General features: G+C 37.4%; 2 protein-coding genes across 9 annotated transcripts in view; one reads left to right on the top strand and one right to left on the bottom strand.

Moving 5' to 3' along the window:
- LOC126965927 (kinesin-like protein unc-104) overlaps positions 1–18,570 on the top strand; it is a 211,160-nt gene that overhangs the window by 23,908 nt on the left and 168,682 nt on the right. The window lies entirely within an intron of this gene.
- Positions 1,327–18,503, bottom strand: LOC126966002 (15-hydroxyprostaglandin dehydrogenase [NAD(+)]-like). Of its 3 annotated transcripts, none has more exons than XM_050809868.1 (5): positions 16,408–18,503; positions 15,943–16,179; positions 15,464–15,637; positions 14,911–15,062; positions 1,327–2,354 (listed from the first exon to the last, which is right to left on the bottom strand). In XM_050809868.1, exons 1-5 carry the CDS (start codon positions 16,510–16,512, stop codon positions 2,198–2,200), a joined length of 825 nt encoding a protein of 274 aa, XP_050665825.1. In that variant the 5' UTR covers positions 16,513–18,503; the 3' UTR covers positions 1,327–2,197. The 3 variants fall into 3 exon arrangements, with proteins under 3 accessions (XP_050665825.1, XP_050665822.1, XP_050665823.1); XM_050809865.1 differs by lacking the exons at positions 14,911–15,062; positions 15,464–15,637; positions 15,943–16,179; positions 16,408–18,503 and adding exons at positions 3,909–4,063; positions 4,525–4,698; positions 4,934–5,170; positions 5,399–5,559; XM_050809866.1 differs by lacking the exon at positions 1,327–2,354 and adding an exon at positions 11,680–11,956.

Genomic DNA, 18,570 nt, shown 5'->3' with positions numbered 1-18,570 from the left:
GCAACCAATGTTTCCACTGTTGGAACAAAGATTGGATAGTTAATAATTGTTTGAATTATTTTGCTCCTCAGACATATACTGTGTCATTCTAAGCAAAAATATTCAATATGAAAATTCCTTAGAAATGGATTTTCATATATTTTTCCGACAACGTGGGTCACCATGTTAGAGATGGATTTATTCCGAAATATGATCAAGTCTCGTCAATACGTACTACTTTTCGAGCATGTATAAAATTGTCTTTAGTGGACAATGATTTTTCTCTCAGGTTTTAAACTATCTTCGTTCATAGTCTCAATAATATCTGTCTAGCCAGACTTTACGCCGGTCGTTACATTTTCAGGGTGATGAAAATAGTCTGGTTTTTTTATGGTATAGGTCACTACATACTAGCTGGCGGATCATCTGTTGCTTAGTGATCACCACCATATACTATTTTGTGATTTCAGAAATAGGTACCAGTGGGAGGCTCCTTCGCACAGGATGTCGGCTAGATTATGGGTACCTCAACGGCGTCTATTTCTGCCGTGAAGCGGTAATGTGTAAGCATTACTGTGTTTCGGTCTGAAGGGCGCCGTAGCTAGTTATAAATTACTGGGCATATGAGACTTAAAATCTTATGTCTCAAGGTGACGAGTCGACTCAGTTATAGTGCCGCTCAGAATTTTTGGGGATTTTCAAGAATCCTGAGCGGCACTGCATTGTAATGGGCAGGGCGTATCAATTACCATCAGCTGAACGTATTATTTTCTGCTCGTCGTCCCTTATTTTCATAAAAAATACATGCTTTTCTTTCGATACAATATGTCAATGTAATGATTCAAATAGGAGTTGAGTCGTTTGTCTCTTTGTTTTCCAACGATTCATTTCAAAACAAACTCCATACTGTGTTCTGTGTATTGCTATCTCATACAGGTGTATAGGGATATGGACCAATAGAATAACAGATTTGATTCTCGCGCATGCGCGCACGTGGGTGTTCGGTCGATACTGTCGTGACGTCACTCGCCCTGTCCAATGGCGCCGAGCCGTCGCGCATCCATCGATCTAAGTAGGTACGCTGTAAGTTCTCGGTATGTAGGTACTTTATACCTTAGCTATATACAGGATGTTGAATGCACTGAATCCTTGATTGTATCGTCTTTTGTAAAGACATACATTTGAGGTTTGGACACAGTTTCTGTACAGGTTTATTATATAGATAGACACTTATAGAATAGGAATTGAAATAATTGTATTTATTCTTTTTATTTTATATTATTGTATGCATAAAATATTGCAACAACACTTGGTAAACGTCATGAAGAACTGATAAAAACTCCCAGCCCATCTTATAAATCATATATTTTCAACTTAGCCTATTAGTATTACGTATACAATTTCGCTTTCCATGTAATACTGATCTGCAAAAGGTATGCTAGTAACTCTTTGCCATTATTCTCTTTTTTTATGTAACATACGTTTTTATGCACTGTGCTTAGGCATGACTAAGACTTAATAAAAAAAACTACGTTTAAAAAAACCGACTTCAAAAACTGAAAAGTATCAAATAACTAAAAATTTTATTTAAAACACCTTTATCTTTAATATTAATTATTATATAATAGGTCTTAAGTCGGTGCCAAGCCCTAAACAAAATAAAACTTAATATTATAAACAGCTTACTTACTGTAATTATTAAGGTTGCTGGCCATGAGTGTCTGTCCGCTTGGGTTGTTTTGTTCTAGACGAAGCTATAAGTCAACGCGTGGCGAGTGTAGCTACTTACTATTACATTTGGCTTACTATTTCAGAGTAATCGGTGTACATACATAAAAAAAATACCGATCGAATTGATAACCTCCTCCTTTTTGAAGTCGGTGAAAAAGAACAATACTGAAAATTTCATACGGTTGTCAAACAATTTCATTAAGATGAGTATTCATTAAGTTGCATAATAATTATACCGCTCCTACCCTCACAATTCCCTATTATTTATTGATTGACTTGTAGTAGTATTATACATTATTCATAGTATTGTTAGTTGTTTCTTAGCCAGGCAAGAAAAGGCGTATGTCAGGTCAAAATAAATCTAATATATTTTGCGTAATGTGTTGTTGTCTGGTTGTTGCATTGTTTACTTTGTTGAAGTCATTGTAAAAAAGAATATCTTTGAAGCCCGAATGATAGCACACTTATTATATGCGGAAGCACAGATCTAAGGCTCAGAGAACCACATGTTCTCAAATTCATCAAAAGCGCGTTTAACGACCAAAGTGATGTCCCTCACTGGTTTGTCTTTAATTGAGTACCAGATGGAACCCAGCTCTCCCTCCTTGAACATTGTTAATAAGGCGCTCACTGCTGATTCAACTCTGAAACAAATAATGAATGAAAACAAATAATATTAAAACACAACAATACAGTAATTGAAATAAACACAATAAAATAATTGAGTGTGGAGTACGTTGTAATGAGACGGAAAACGGAATTAGTACCGTAAGGAATTTACCAAAATCCAAAACGGCTGCCGCGCAAAATTGTATTTGCAACAGTAAGGTTACCGACAACGAATTTCGGATTGGGAGAGTACAAATTACAGAGAACGAATTTCGGATCATTTTTGAAATCCAAGAAGACCACACAATAAAGTTATCGTTTTTGAAAACGATAAATAGATAAACTATAGATTGATCCTCGATAACCTCAAGGTTTGCAGGTATCGATTAATTTATGTTCACTTTCGAAATTCAAGATGGCCGCCGCATAAAATAATCATATCCCAAAATAGATATCGTTTCTAAGGTTAATGGTGGCTTGGTTCGAATTCGAATTTTGAGCAAAGGGCATTTTTAATTCCAAAAGCATAATAATGATAGGTATGGGTAAAAGTTTCTTCAGGTTTTATATTATGAAAGCTCAAAACATTTATTTCAAATTTCATTCACAATTAGTTACTATATAAATATATTTTGTTCGGTGACTTTATTCTATCTTGTAGATAATGCAGTTCTGATCGAAAAAACATTATAAGTAGTTCTCTATTGATACTGATACTGTTTAAAGAATTCAAAAGAGACCAGGTAAGGTCAAAATTAGGTAAGGCGGGTGCATTAGTACCTCCTAGCCACAGTCTCTTAATTTTTACTGAATGGCTAAATATGTGTGTTTTGTCATCGTCATGAAAGAGCACATCCTTTCTATTGGTAGATTCCGGCCGCTTTATTTCAACTTCTTTCTTTAATCTGATTAGTTATTGACAGCTAATCGATGATTCTGCCCGGCGGTAAAAGCTCAAAATGAAGAATGCCCTTCCAATCCCACCATACTTACAGCACCACCTTTTTGCGAGTTAACCTGGGTTATGCCACAGTCTGAGAAGTCTGACCGACCTTTGACCACCGCCTTCTTCGGACGTCCTTGACGTACGTAATTGACTTTTCAACACCAGCTATGAATCTCTTCAAAAACGGTTCGGTTTCATTAGACCACAATATATAATCCCAAATGAGTGAGTGCACGGTTCATTAGGATTCTTTCAGTAAGCTCATGAAACACTCAGATATCGAGCTTTTGTGTGTACTTAGATTTTTTCTAGGAGGTCAATTCTCAGTTCGTCAGTCATCTCGTATATTACTGATATGCTCATCTTTCTCAATTTTTTAAAAAATGGCGTCCATTTCATACGTATCAGGGCGATCACAGCGAGGCGTCCTCTTACTAACACTGCTTTAGGTCCATATACGTCACAATTTCTTTTCGCGTCTTGCGTTGCATTTCTTATTTTTAACTTTTAAATGGCTTTAAAAACCAGCCATTTCTAAACAGTACATCAAAGAGATTTTATTAAAAGTTTATATATACAATATGCGAAAAGGCATTTAATCCGATGTATTTTTTTTTATTGTATTTCTTCTAAGCACACTTACTTCTGAAATTTGGAATTTTCTGTATCTGCTAAAACTATTTCTGATGCTTTAGGATCAATAGCCCGTTCCAAAACATTTTGCATCAAGGGTGTATTAGTTGATCCAAAGCAGATGGTCAAGATACGTACTCCAGTATTATCCATGACTGGGGACATCTGAAATTGTTCATTAAATTAAATTTTAAGGATTTTGGCTTTCTTTTCTTGGGGTTTTTTATGCTATTCTGTTTATTTGCTGAATATTTTAATTATTATAAATTTATAGAAAATGTGATTGTTTTATTATGGGTATATATACTTTTACGTGTTTATCGTACGCGTACATGTGCCGAATCTTGTGCGCACAGAGGTAACCTAAGCCTATCCGATTCCTGCAGGCCGCTGACTTTGTGTCAAGTCTTACTAATAATTGTCTCCATCCCGTAGCTGTTGTAAAGTTTTTGCCCAATAAGATTTAAAGAACGCTACTTCGAGGTAAGCACCCACCTTCAAACAAACTCCTTAAAGTCATACAAAATAATATAATTTTGCATATAATTTTATGTAATGTTAAATTAATTCGTTAAAAAAATTGGTACTGAGTATGATTTATGTCAAGGATATTTTGTTTTACTTACCGCAAGACATTGGCTAAAGTGTAAAACAGCGATTTTAGATCCGCAGTAAATTGGTATATATGGGATTCTGAATATTGCAGCTATAGATGATATGTTAATGATAGTACCACCTGCTCCACCTTTGTCTTTTCGCATATGGTCCAAACCCTTCAGCGTGAAAGAAACCACACCTTGCTAAAACAATTATCGTTTTAACGGAATCCATATGACGTAATATAACTTGAAAATAAACTTACAGACGGCCAGACTTTCATAACGACCCTCTAAACCGTTGTTATTAATACACTAAAAAGTCTTGTTTGGAGATTGATAATTTTATCGATGTTAATTAAACTTATATTTTTGAGATATACGCATTTTTATTTACCCTTAAGGTGGGCGTTACACGTCTAATATAAACAATGCTTACCCAATTAACATCACACGATGTTCTCCAGACATTGGGTGAATCGTTCATGATTCCTGCGTTATTAATTATGACATCTATATTCTTGTATGCATCGAGAACTTGTTGGAAGGCAGTTTTTATATTTTCCTCTTTACTGACATCACATTTGAAGAAAGCCGCCTTCCCGGGATATTTTTCATTGAGTGATGCAACTAAGGTTTTGCCAACATCTTCAGCGATGTCCAGCACAGCGATATTCTAAGAGAAATGCTGGACTATATTGTTGAGTTACTCCTTAAGAATCGATTTTTAGACATATATATTTTTACTCCTGAATATTTACTAGCTCAAAATTAATATATATTATTTATATTTAATTTGTGCTTAGTAATCTTGCCACATTGCTCAAATATAATTATTGTCGGTAACGTGTAATAAAATAATAAATTTTTGCAATCGTTTAATAACATACTAGTCAATAAATACCTTAGCTCCATGTTCCAAAAATAGTTTTGTATATTCTGCACCCAGGCCTGACGCACCTCCAGTGATTAAAAATACCTTGTCTTGAGCCTCCCATTGGGTTGTCATATTAGATAAATACGACAGTGGTATTTGATTAAAAGAATTGTCACTGTGTGCATTATTATCGCATATTGCTGTTTTTATAGTATTCTTCATAAAGATAAATTAATCGATAAAAGACTATATTACCTATTATACTGCACATTTTAGGATTCCTTAATATTTCTAGAAAAGTACTTTAGTCTCTTAGAGTACGTCGTAGCTTAAAACTAATTTAAACTACGGTTTCTTATATGTTGTCCATGCTTTCAACTTCTAAAAATCATGATGCTTTTGAAATGAGGTGAAAACCTTAGGTAGTTCCACTTAGTTATCTTTGGTTGTCGTTATTTTACAATGATCTTATTTACGTGTGTTTGTAAAGTCGATTTAGGACTCCGAGTTGGACAACTTGTGTGTCTCCAAACTAAAAAGCTTTTGGAGAATGTGCTAGAACATGAGTTGTTCTACATATCGTCTCCATTTGTATTAGTAGTCCATTGAAAAAAGTTATGATAGATTCGATGTGTGTATGTAATAAAAAAATAATAGATCATTTTATTTAAAGCAATATCGTAGTAAATATACTACGGTGGTATTTTTTTTGTTTTCAATAAGTTAAAAATTAAACGTCTTTTTGCCGTCATAAAATTTTGATTTCTACCAAGGCAGCTATGTACCTATACTTATATCCATATTGTATACGTGGATGATCAACGATTAAAAAATTTCCAAGTGAGCTTGAGAGTGTCGCTTTTGAGACTTTGCATACCTTGGAGCCCACAGCAGATTTTTTTATCGGTGACATTATTGTTGATCAGGTATGTAAAATGTACCTACATGTTTCGTTCATATTCGATTATAATCCCTATTTCAAGATTTGATCCTCCTTAGTTGGGCATACTTATTCTTTTAACAAAGAGTGAAAAAAGGTGTAGTTTTATAATTTCTGTTAAGGACGGATTACGACTTAAATAACTTACAAATGAATGGAATGACTAAATGAATGAGTGGTAGTGCTATGTTGCATTCGGAAAGACTAAATTTGTCCGTCACGACCGGTGAAACACCTCTCTGTCGCTTAACTTCCTCTCTTTTTATATATAAAAGGTGGCTAACAGGCAAGAGAGTCATGTTATGGGAAGTGGTAAGGCAAATGCTTATGGACAAACCAGGCTTCAAGAGAGTCGCTGCCGGCTTTTAAGGTGGGAGTGTGCTATATGCTTAAAGGTCCCTGAGTCGTATCGGTTCACGAAATCTGCAGCCGGTAATCCACTAAGTGGCTGTGCGAGGCAAGCTCCCCACAAAACACATGTTTGTACAAGGCCAGATATTAACACACTTCTTACATGAATTATCTTGCCCCAAATTAAGCATATAGTCTGTGTTATGGGTTGCAAGACAACGATATAATATAAACATCCATGACTCGGAAACAAACATCAATATTCGTCATATAAATGCTTGCACCTACCGGGATTCGAACCCGGGACCTCTAGCTTAGTAGGTAGGATCGGTAACCACTCGGCTATACAGATATTACCATGATGCTGGTGTTGTTTCGGTAGTGCACCGTTCCCCAATAAAGGTGTACGCTCGGATTCATTACTCGGATCAACTACCGACCCATTGGCATTTTTTGCCTCCATTTTCTTCAAAGTTAAGGTTTAGATTATCAACCGCCATTTCTTGAGATACCTAGAGGAGTATGATCTTGTATATTACCAATAAATGGGCGCAAGCGAGAGGCGTTAGCGGTGAGGGTGGACGTAAAGAAAGCCTTCTATCGAGCGTGATACAAAGCGCTTATAGCGAAACTGCCATCCTATGTGGTCCAGGGAGCTTATGCAAATGGGTCACTAGCTTTTTGGCTGATCGGAGTATCAAGGTTATAGACGATGCATGCTCCGACTTAAAACCCATAAATGCTATCTAATCTAATCTATGCAAAACTTAGTAATGCGGCCGGCAAAATTTTGTCTAATTTAATACAAGTTCACCGGTGAAAAAATATGTTTTGTCGTATCTCTATCTATCTTCTCTAACTCAATTTATATTCATTTTAGTTCACTACTTGTATTTGTGTCTTTGTATGTTTCTGAAACGTTTGTAACACCTGTAACTAAGCCAAGTACTTAGAATCTATAACTTATTATAATTGAGCGAAGCGAAGCAAAGCTGAGCGGAGCTCACACCGGGTGACTCCAATTGATTTCTGTGTTAAATTGTTTCTGGGCCATTTATGGACCGATTATAAAAAATTTTGTACACATTCTATGAGTTCTTGAAATTTTCTAGGTTATTGTCGAGGCAGAATTTTGAATTTCGACTTAGACAGACTTAGTTTACCTCGCTTCGCTCAAATAAACGCCGCAGCGAAGAGGCACGACGAGCGACTGCAGCATCCTAGTAAAATTATTATGCTTTTGTGTGACCATTGGTCGTATCGCTGCTCTTAGAGAACATCACTCTTAATGCCCGCCTAGTATCGGAATTCTGGGTCTCGAAAACTCAAGCGATTTGCAAATTCTACGGTCATTTGGAAGACAAAGCCATTTGTCCGGCCACATGTGGAGTATTGCTGTCATGTCTGGTGTGGCGAACTCAGTATCAGTTCTGACCATTTGGCCGCGTCCAACGCAGAGCTGCTTGAATTGTCGAGGATCCACTGCTCTGTGAACGGCTAGATCACTTGGCGTTGCGTAGAGACGTCGCTTCATTGTCTATCTTCTACCGTATTTATCACGGGGAGTGTTCCGAAGAGCTGTTTGACCTGATTCCTGCCACCTTCGCACGACACGCCACAAATAAGGATATTATCCCTCACAATCTGTACCAGTAGGAGGCTCCTTTGCGCAGGATGCTGGCTACATTATGGGTACCACAGCGGCGCCTATTTCTGCCGTGAAGCAGTAATGTGTAAGCATTTTTGTGTTTCGGTCTGAAGGGTGCCGTATCTTTTGAAATTACTTGGCAAATGAGACTTAACATCTTATGTCTCAAGGTGACGACACTTGTAGTGCCGCTCAGAATTTTTGGGGTTTTTCAGGAACGCACTGGCACTGCATTGTAATGGGCAGGGCGTATCAATTACCATCAGCTAAACGTCCTACTCGTCTCGTCCCTTATTTTCATAAAAATAATCTCGATGTGTAGGGTTCGTCCTCTGTCTGGTTTTGAATTAACTTTGTTCCACGTAAACTAAGCTTCCTTGTGCGGTGTCTCTAGGACGACCTTCAAAGAAAGCCCGTACACCTTTGTACGCTCCAGTGATTCTTTGCAAGATAATGTGGGCGGCGGTGATAACTTAACATTAAGTGACCTCTCGTCAAGTACGCTCGCTTGGCGTCCTCTTCCATAAAAAATTAACATGTTTTATTTAAAAATGTCATATTTTTATAATTCGTATCAATTCCGCTTCTTAGTAGCACCAAAATACAGAACATCCTGTATACATTGTAGTTCGAAAGAATTATATTTAGCTTAAACTTAGTCTTCTACCGCATTTCGAATTCTTAGGCATTCATAGGCATTCATTTTGGAATTGGTGGCAGTTTTTGACTTTCAATAAGTGATGTTACATCGTATTTTGAATAAAAATATTTGAATTTGGTTGTGGTTTAGTAGGCACTAGATATACGAGTTACAAGAAACTTGGTTGCTGAAGTATGATACAAATGGTCTAGTTGACCAGCTAACGTCAGGGTGTCGATATTGCGTGACGGTGTGCGCACGCATCGTAATAATTCACTCTGATAAATTTTTCCTTACGCGCCTAAAGATGTATAAGTTCAAAAATACAATCTAGGAGGGGCCGGCACTTCAGTACAAACAGATGCGCGTGTCAACTAGCACTAGTACCAGTAACCAGAAGTTAGGCGAGGGGATTACAAGTTTTCAACAGCCTGAAAGGTATTCCTGTAATTTAACTGATGTTGCAAGAGACCACAGACTGTGGTCTCTGTCGACGCACCTCTCGGAACGTCCGACCATTGCCTGGTCAGAAGTGTAGTGGCTATCCGACGCCCACGTCGCAGACCACCAGCGGCCCGCCGCATTTGGCACTACACGTCAGCAGATTGAGATAGGATGTGTTCCTTTTTTGCATCCTACCCTTGGGGCAAGGTTTTTTCCCTTCGGATGATGCCAGTGCCTGCGCCGTTGCAGTAGCCGACGTGATACTGCAGGGCATGGATATTTTCATACCAAGTTCTGTAGTACCGATCGGTGTCAGATCACAGCCCCGGTTCGATGCGTCAGTTGAAGAATCATTTGACTTCAAAAAACAGGCATATCGCCGCTTGGCTCAAAGGATCCAAACTTTACAGTTGCATTTCCTCTTTAGAACCTTACGTTCTAAAGAGGAAATGCAACCGTTTCTTTTAGCAGCTAATCGCCCGTGCGAAATCAAAGCACGTTGTCAAAATCGGCGAGCAGCTTAACAGTTTCCCGACTGGAACACGCAAGTTCTGGTTGTTGTTGTCGAAAGCTGCTCTTGGTAACCTCTATCAGCCGTCCCTGCCGCACATGAGGGATAATGCCCTGGTCCCTACGGCAAAAGAGAAAGCAGATCTTCTGTGCGATCTTTTTGCCTCTAACTCACCTCCTGACAACGGAAAAACACCGCCGACCATTCAGCGCTGTCAGAGCTCTATGTATGAAGTAGAGTTCAGACAGAAAACTGACGTCCGGAAGTCGAGCGGGCCGGATGGTATTTCTCTAATCGTGCTTAAAACGTGTATCCCTCAGTTGACGCCGGTGCTAACGCGTTTATGCCGGCACTCTTATTCAAAAGGCGTAGTCCCTGATTCATGGAAATGAACCCTTGTCCATCCGATTCAAAAAAAGGAGACAGTTCGGATCCGGCAAACTACAGGCCTATTGCTATTACCTCCATGCTCTACAAAATCATGAAGAGCATAATTAACTTGGGGTTGATCAACCAGTTGATCAACGATCTTCTGGTATACCTAACACATAGATGGGCTGCGGCAATCGAAAGCAAGGGGAAGGCCTGGCAGTTAGCCTGGATATTGCGAAGGCCTTTGATCGTGTATGGCACAAGGCGCTTCTCGCAAAACTTCCATCATTCGGGCTTACAGTTAAGTATTCCCAAATGATAGTCTTCCCATTCAGGCGTGAACTTTACTAACCACGAGCATTAATTTTTCACTTTTACACGTTTAATATATTATTATCTATATTATATAATTTTCAGTATGTACGGAATCTAAAACTGAACTCAATATTCAACTACACTTCACATCATATTAGATAAACTGATAAAGTTTATAATGATAAGATGTTTTGCAGCATATACAATTTCGCACTCTATGAAATAGTGATGAGCAAAACGTATGCTTGTAATTCGTTGCCATTATTTGCAGGCATGGCTAAGACTAATAAATAAAAAAGAACAAGACAGAAAATTACCTGCGGTTGTCAAACATGTGTGCAGTAAAGTAAAGAAAAAGGTATGCAGTCATGTGCGTTAGTGTGCTGCAGAATAATGATACCGCTCTTCCCATCAAGATTCCCTATTATTTAATGTTTGAGTTGGATATTATACATCTATATATATGAAGCCCAAAGAAGGCGTTGAAAATTTTATCCCTCAGCAACCACAATAGGTACAGACCTCCATAATATATCGTCGGTAAGGGCTTGATGAGAAAAGCTTTAAAATCACTCAACGTCACACACTTAATGTCAGTGTCGATGTCATGACAGTGACAATGATTGTTAACACATACTCAGTTCAGACTAGATTTCAGAACACTACACAAGGTGATTTTAATTTATAATATTGTGACACATTTACACAAATTATCTTGCCCCAAACTAGGCATAGCCTGTACTATGACAAGACAACGATAATATCTTTAATACAATATACTTACTTGAACATACATATTTATGTATTTACATATAAACATTCAAGACTCGGAAACAAACTCGGATACATATGTATGTATTTACATATAAACATCCATGACTCGGAAACAAATATCCATATTCATCATATAAATGATTGCACCTACCGGGACCTCTAAGCTTAGTAGTCAGGGTCACTTACCATTCGGCTATATGGTAGGTGCCAGGAGGCGAGAGACCATTGGGTCGTTACTAGTTATTCATGTAATTGTTAGTTGTTTATTAGCCAGGCAAGAGAAGGTGCATGTCAGGTCAATATAAATAAAATATAGTTGGTATAATGTCTTGTTGTCCTTGGTTTGTTAAACGTCATTGTAAATTATATAATTTTTTAAATATTTTTTTATTTTTGAAGGCCGAATCGTATCACACTTATTATTTGCGAATCAGGTAGACTCAGAGAACCACATGTTCTCAAATTCATCAAAAGCGCGTTTAACGACCAAAGTAATGTCTTTCACTGGTTTGTCGTTTATTGCGTACCAGATGGAACCAGACTCTCCCTCCTTGAACATTTTTAACAACGCGCTCACTGCTGATCCAACTCTGAAACAAATAATAAATTTATTTATTGTAAGTCCCGCGCGTTAGGAATGTGACAGGCCGCCATCTTATTGTAGTAAAAGTTATGATGGTTTAATAGCACATATCATATACTATTTTTCCTATTAGGGTGCGCAAAGTTCGACAACTATAATTATTTTCACACATTCCCGAACGCTCACCACATTCCCCCACGCTCGTGTCAACGTGTGGGAAAGTGGTACTTTGGGAACGCAAATGCATGCGCAAAATTGAACTTCGCGCACGCTAGTAGGAAAAAGTACGTTATTATTTTTTACTCATGTATTAGAATTGATATAGGTGTGGCGGTAGGTTTTGTAATGCTCGCTTTAATGTCACTGCTTGAGGTGTTGTCGAGTGGTGTGGCCGGTGGTTGCCTTCCCTAAAATGTGATCGGAGGAGACAGTACGTCGGTTGGCTACGATACACTTACACATTTAGGCCTATATTTCACCGGGTCACCATGGTGGCGCAACCAGTCGTCGCCACAAAAAAAAATATGTACAGCTCTATAGAGAATTACTCATGGTCTAGTTGGGTAGCTTATGGACACCATGGTGGCGCGAAGGGTTGCAGTTTTTCGGTGAAATATAGCCCAAAGGCTACGACCGTACAGATGGGCGGCTTGATTAGCGCACAGAGCCTAGTAAATCACCAAGTGAATAGCTAAGTAATACGAACGTTTGCTAATGTCCCGAACGGCCGCATTGCGCGCCAGGCACCTAGCTAGTCGCTTGGCGATTATCGAAGTAAACAAATCGTGTCAGGTTTGGAAAGAGAACCTCTGTGAAATCCACCTTATAAACTCCATAAAAATACACTTTTGTTAAAGAAACTATGAGAAGAGTTAGGTATATTTTAAAGACGAATTTTCTGTGAGAAGCAGTATTAAAGCTTTTGAAACCTTGTCAACGTGCCGACTATAATTGTTTCTTTGTCGTTTTTTTTTCTCGCTCGTTTGTCCTCCTATTCCAAAAAAAAATATGATCAAGGTACCTAGCGACCCACCGCGCACCGTCTGTTGCGGCCACCGTGTATCCTAGAATTTTGCCAGGATACAAGTCTCTAGAAAGGAAAGGAAAGGAAAGGCTCTAGGTGCTAAGCACGCCGCCTGTCTGTGCGGATGTAGCCTTAGTTATACATTCATAATGTTTATTAAATGCTCGCAATTATACTTTTATTTATTTACTGTATTAAAGTAGGCTTTTTATCACCATAAATGATTTAATTTTGTTATCTTTTAACGTCCATAATACTTTATAATGTAACCGTCACCGGTACGATACACGCACCAGCTGTTACCCAAAATTGCACCATGGGCATACCTCAAACATGGGGAGATAACTACTACCTAATCTGATTTAGTTATTTTTTTTGAGATAACAGAGGCTAGAATCCCCTCGTAAAGAAATGCCTTGCGGCGGTTCCATTGTCAAGTATAACATGAAAATTTGCTGGAAACAAAAAGTTACAACTAATTACTGTTTTCAAATGAAATATTTTTAATGCTATCAAAACCAGTCATATAGAAATAGTACAGGCAAAGAGAAATATTACAAGTTTAAGCATAATATATGCGCAATGACTGTCCCCGTCCTTTTCTATACATACCCATGTTTAAGAGTTACGCCTCAGTGAAAGATCCGGAGCCCTTGTCGGATCTCTCGTTTGTCGGCCTTTCTGTCCTTTTCTCAAGGTACAAGGCTAATCGTACCAGTGACGTATTAATATATTTTTTTTTTTCATTTTTATTTATATTAATACCTAACGTTAATAATTTATACGTCTAGATAGAGCCTCTTGCTGTTAGGCATCGTATAAAATCGGGCCAGATTTATTACTTTAGTGTGCGTGCGTTGCTGAAAATAGAGGTAAACAGTTTGCCGCTATTTTTTCGACGTTTTCATAGCTGTCTAAGCCTATCTGGAGGTAAAAAATATCTAAGATTAATAATTAGAAATGATAATATACGCCTAGCGTACCGTTACAAGTAATTTTTAAACGACTTCGTAAAAAAACAATAAAAAGGAGGAGGTTCTCAATTCGTCCTCAAAACTTTCGACTGGGTGAACCGATTTTGATAATTCTTTTTTTCTTTGAAAGCTGGTGCTTCCCGTGTGGTCCCATTGTAATTTGGTCCAGATCTGACAGTGGCATCCATAAGAAAAATCATAAGTCTTAAATTTGCTATACATCCGTATAGTAAATTGGATGATAAATTTACGAATAAGTCAATATCGCGCCAACCGATTTCGATGATTCTTTTTTTATTGGAAAGGATATACTTCAAAGATAGTTTGGTTAGGTTCTGATTACGGAATCCATGGCAAAGTAACGAAATTCTTCAATTAAGCGCTTACGTTCATTGCTGCATTGAAATTTTTTGTATATCTGCATATATTTAGACAAGTTATTAGTTAGTGTACTACAAATTCAGTAAAAATCATAAAATAAAAAAAATTAACAAATAAACAACCGACTTCAAAAACACTATAACAAAACAATAGATATAATGTGCACTAAAAAGTATAAACATAATTGCGTACTTTTATACAATCTAATTGTAGTTAAGATTATTGTAATTTTTGGAGTCGGTGTCATCCAAGATAGGCTTGTAACTGCATACATAGTTGTAGGTGAGATGTGCTTGAGTCGTGAGGAGGCGAGAGGCGAGAGCGGGTCGCGGCGGAAGGACACCGATTCCAAAAATTACAATAATCGTAACAAGAATTATATTGTATAAAAATACGCAATTATTTTTATACTTTTTAGTGCATATTATCTATTGTTTTGGAATAGTGTTTTTGAAGTCGGTTGTTTTTTTGTTAATGTTAAGGTTAAGGTTTTAAGGAGTGCCATAGTTATGATGTTAACGCGTATGAAACCGCGGGCAATAGTTTTTTTTTATAATTCCGTTAATAACTAACACGACTTACTTCTGAAATTTGGGTTCTATTGCTGCTAAAATTATTTCTGCTGCTTTACGATCAACAGACCGTTCCAAACCATCTTCCATCAAGGGTGTATCAGTTGGTCCAAAGCATATGGTCAAGATACGTACACCAGTCTTATCCATGACTGGGGACATCTGAAATAATTATTGTTAAATCAATTTTAAAACGTTTGGCTTTTAGCCTTATTTGAATTTCCATTAAATTGTCAACCCTTAGGTTAAATCTATTATGATTAATTTATAGAAAATATTTGCTATTTTATAATGGGTATGTTCATTACTATGGGACTTTTGTCGACGCGGACGATTCGGTGCGACCTTACATAGCGATCTTGCGCGGGCAGAGACACCTAGCTCCGCCCGATTCCTGAACACCACTGGCTCGGTCCCAACCCTTAAAAATTGTCTCCACCCGCAGCCATTGTAAAGTTATTGATGTATAAAAACTAAAGCCGTTAATTGCAAACGTCTTAAAAAAAGAACCGCAGTAATCAGAACTCTTTAAAATCATCAAAAATACTTTTTGTTTTACTCACCGCGAGACATTGGCTAAAGTGTAAAACAGCTATTTTGGTTCCGCAGTAGATTGGTAAATGTGGGATTCTGAATATTGCAGCTACAGATGATATGTTAATGATAGTACCACCTGCTCCACCTTCGTCTTTTCGCATATGGTCCAAACCTTTCAGCGTGAAGGAAACAACACCTTGCTAAAACAGTGATCGTATTAACGAAATCCATATGACGTAATACAATTTGAAAAGAAACTTACAGACGGCCAGACTTTCATAACGACCCTCTAAACCGTTGTTATTATTACACTAAAAAGTCTTGTTTGGAGGCTGAAAATTTTATCGATGTTAATTAAACTTATATTTTTAAAATATGCGCACACGACAAAAAATGTTTCTACTAAATCTGTTACATTAAATCAATTTTATGCGTTGCATACGTTATCTCTTCCCATTAGGTGAGGCTTTCCCGTTTGATCACCTCTAATATAAAAAAAACTTACCCAATTAACATCACACGATATTCTCCAGACATTGGGTGAATCGTTCATGATTCCTGCGTTATTAATTATGACATCTATCTTCTTGTACGCATCCAGCACTTGTTGGAAGGCAGTTTTTATATTTTCCTCTTTACTGACATCACATTTGAAGAAAGCCGCCTTCCCGGGATATTTTTCATTGAGTGATGCAACTAAGGTTTTGCCAACATCTTCAGCGATGTCCAGCACAGCGATATTCTAAGAGAAATGCTGGACTATATTGTTGAGTTACTCCTTAAGAATCGATTTTTAGACATATATATTTTTACTCCTGAATATTTACTAGCTCAAAATTAATATATATTATTTATATTTAATTTGTGCTTAGTAATCTTGCCACATTGCTCAAATATAATTATTGTCGGTAACGTGTAATAAAATAATAAATTTTTGCAATCGTTTAATAACATACTAGTCAATAAATACCTTAGCTCCTTGTTCCAAAAATAGTTTTGTATATTCTGCACCCAAGCCTGACGCACCTCCAGTGATTAAAAATACCTTATCTTGAGCCTCCCACTGGGTTGTCATATTAGATAAATTCGATAGTTACTTAAATAATTGTGACTGGTGGTGGTGTGAGTATTATTATCGGAATGAACTGTTTTTATATTATATTTCATAAAGATAAATTCATCGATAAAGATCTGTTTTTGAGGACATGTTTTAGGATTCCTTTGTTTTTTTAGAAATGTGCTGGTCGTACAATATGACGCAACTTCTAAAAATGATTATTATGATACTTTGTAATGACGCAGTTTTTTTCTTTTAGATTGTAATCTTGCACGTCAATTTAATTTATTGTTGGGACCACAGAAACTGTCAATCCGAATAACGTGATCCACGCCATTAAGGCGCACTCAAACGATTTGCGAGTCACATAAGAGGAAGCATGAGCACACGAATAAAACATATTTTTCATGTGACATTAGAGATCATTTTTTCAAACAAACTTTCTCGCCACTTTTCTCCTTCGTATATAACCCTAGATCAAAATCATTTTTTAATAAGATCAAAAGATATCATGTTAACGTGTCTCTCTTTTATTCTTTTTGTTAGTGCTTACTTCAAAAAGTGCTTCAAACGGCTTATAAAGACCGCAAACAGAGGCCTAGTATACAAATACGATATCCGACATAGAATATTTGCCTCCAATTCAGTTTCCAAAATTTTGTTAATGATTGTTTAATTTTTGGAGAAGGAAATTGTCGAGAACGTATTTTATTAAACTAAGTGCCTATTCGTATTCCTTTTAAGGCCTTTTTTACGCCAGTATATTCCGCTGAAATCATGATACTAAAATAGCAGCGATAAGCACATATATGCTAATCTGTGTCATGCGAAACATGACCTTAATGGTTGACATTGCCAAAAGGCGTAAAAATTATAACTTGATATTTGGTTACAGGCTGGCATGATAGTAATATCACAAATAAATCGCTCACCATTTATGTTTAACATGAATAAAAATTTTGTCAACTATTTAGATCAGAAATTGAGAACACAAATTTGAAAAATATATAGGTCTTAGGACTACTTTCCGAATTCATGCACCTATGTCCTTGTTTTACCAAGCGTAACAGCTGTCTCATTCAAATTACTCAAAATAATGCTCAATGCTGTATTTTTTTTCTAAATAAATATTACGTAAAAATTATAGTACAAGGCCCCAATAAAGATAGCCATCAAAACAAAGATAAGAATCGTAACTACGGTATGTTGATATCTTCTTTGTCATATTTTGCAACTGATAAATTTCATGCAAAAAGTGTGCGCATGTAATCTTTACGCGCTGTTGGAGTAAAACTTTTTAATTATTTCACTATTACACCAAAAGTTTCTCAAAATTTCAACAAACAATCAATAACTATTAAGGAAGTGATAATGAGAATATTCGTCATCATCATCAGCCGGAAGACGTCCACTGCTGGACAAAGGCTTCCCTCAAAGATCTCCACGATGATTGGTCCGGCCCTGCCCTCATCCCAATATATTCCGGCGATATTGACCAGATCGTCGGTCCACATTGTGGGGGTACGTGGTCGCTATTAGAGGACTATTCTGCCCCAACAGACATCTGTCCATCAAGCTATGTGCCCTGCCCACTGCCTCTTCAGTTTCGCAACCAAATGGGCTATGTAGGTAATTTTGGTTCTCCTACGGATCTCCTCCTTTCTGATTCGATCTCGAAGGGAAACTGCGCGAGCATGGCCCTCTCCATTGCCCACTGAATGACCATGAGATTTCTGATCAGGCTCATAGTTAACGACCACGTCTCCGTAACGTAAATCATCACTGTCAACACACATTGGTTAAAAACATTTGTCTTCAGACACTGTGGTATTTGGGACGAGAAGATTTTACAGAGCTTCCCGAACGCTGCCCATCCGTGTTGGATTCGAGGAGTTACCTCTTTCGCGAAATTGGACTTGCCGAACTGGCTTGTTTATCTAAGTTAGACGAACTCGTCAAGAATTTCGAGAGTACAGTTTCCAATTGCTACGGGAGAAGGGGCGACATGCACATTGGACATGATATTTTTCTTGTTCATATTCATTTTCAGACCTACTCCTTGGGAAGCTGTATTGA

This window comes from Leptidea sinapis, chromosome 9 (genome assembly GCF_905404315.1).
Source record: "Leptidea sinapis chromosome 9, ilLepSina1.1, whole genome shotgun sequence".
Taxonomy (NCBI): Eukaryota; Metazoa; Arthropoda; class Insecta; order Lepidoptera; family Pieridae; genus Leptidea; species Leptidea sinapis.
Note: the sequence above shows the minus strand (reverse complement) of the source record. Positions and strands in the feature narration are given on the sequence as shown.

What these genes read in the sequence shown, in the direction of transcription:
- LOC126966002 (XM_050809866.1), bottom strand. Translation starts at nt 16,512, where the DNA reads ATGACAACCCAGTGGGAGGCTCAAGATAAGGTATTTTTAATCACTGGA. An exon ending in TATCGTGTGATGTTAATTGG is followed by an intron (nt 15,638 to 15,942) that starts GTAAGTTTTTTT and finishes TCACTGTTTTAG; the next exon opens with CAAGGTGTTGTTTCCTTCAC. An exon ending in ACTTTAGCCAATGTCTCGCG is followed by an intron (nt 15,063 to 15,463) that starts GTGAGTAAAACA and finishes TAATTATTTCAG; the next exon opens with ATGTCCCCAGTCATGGATAA.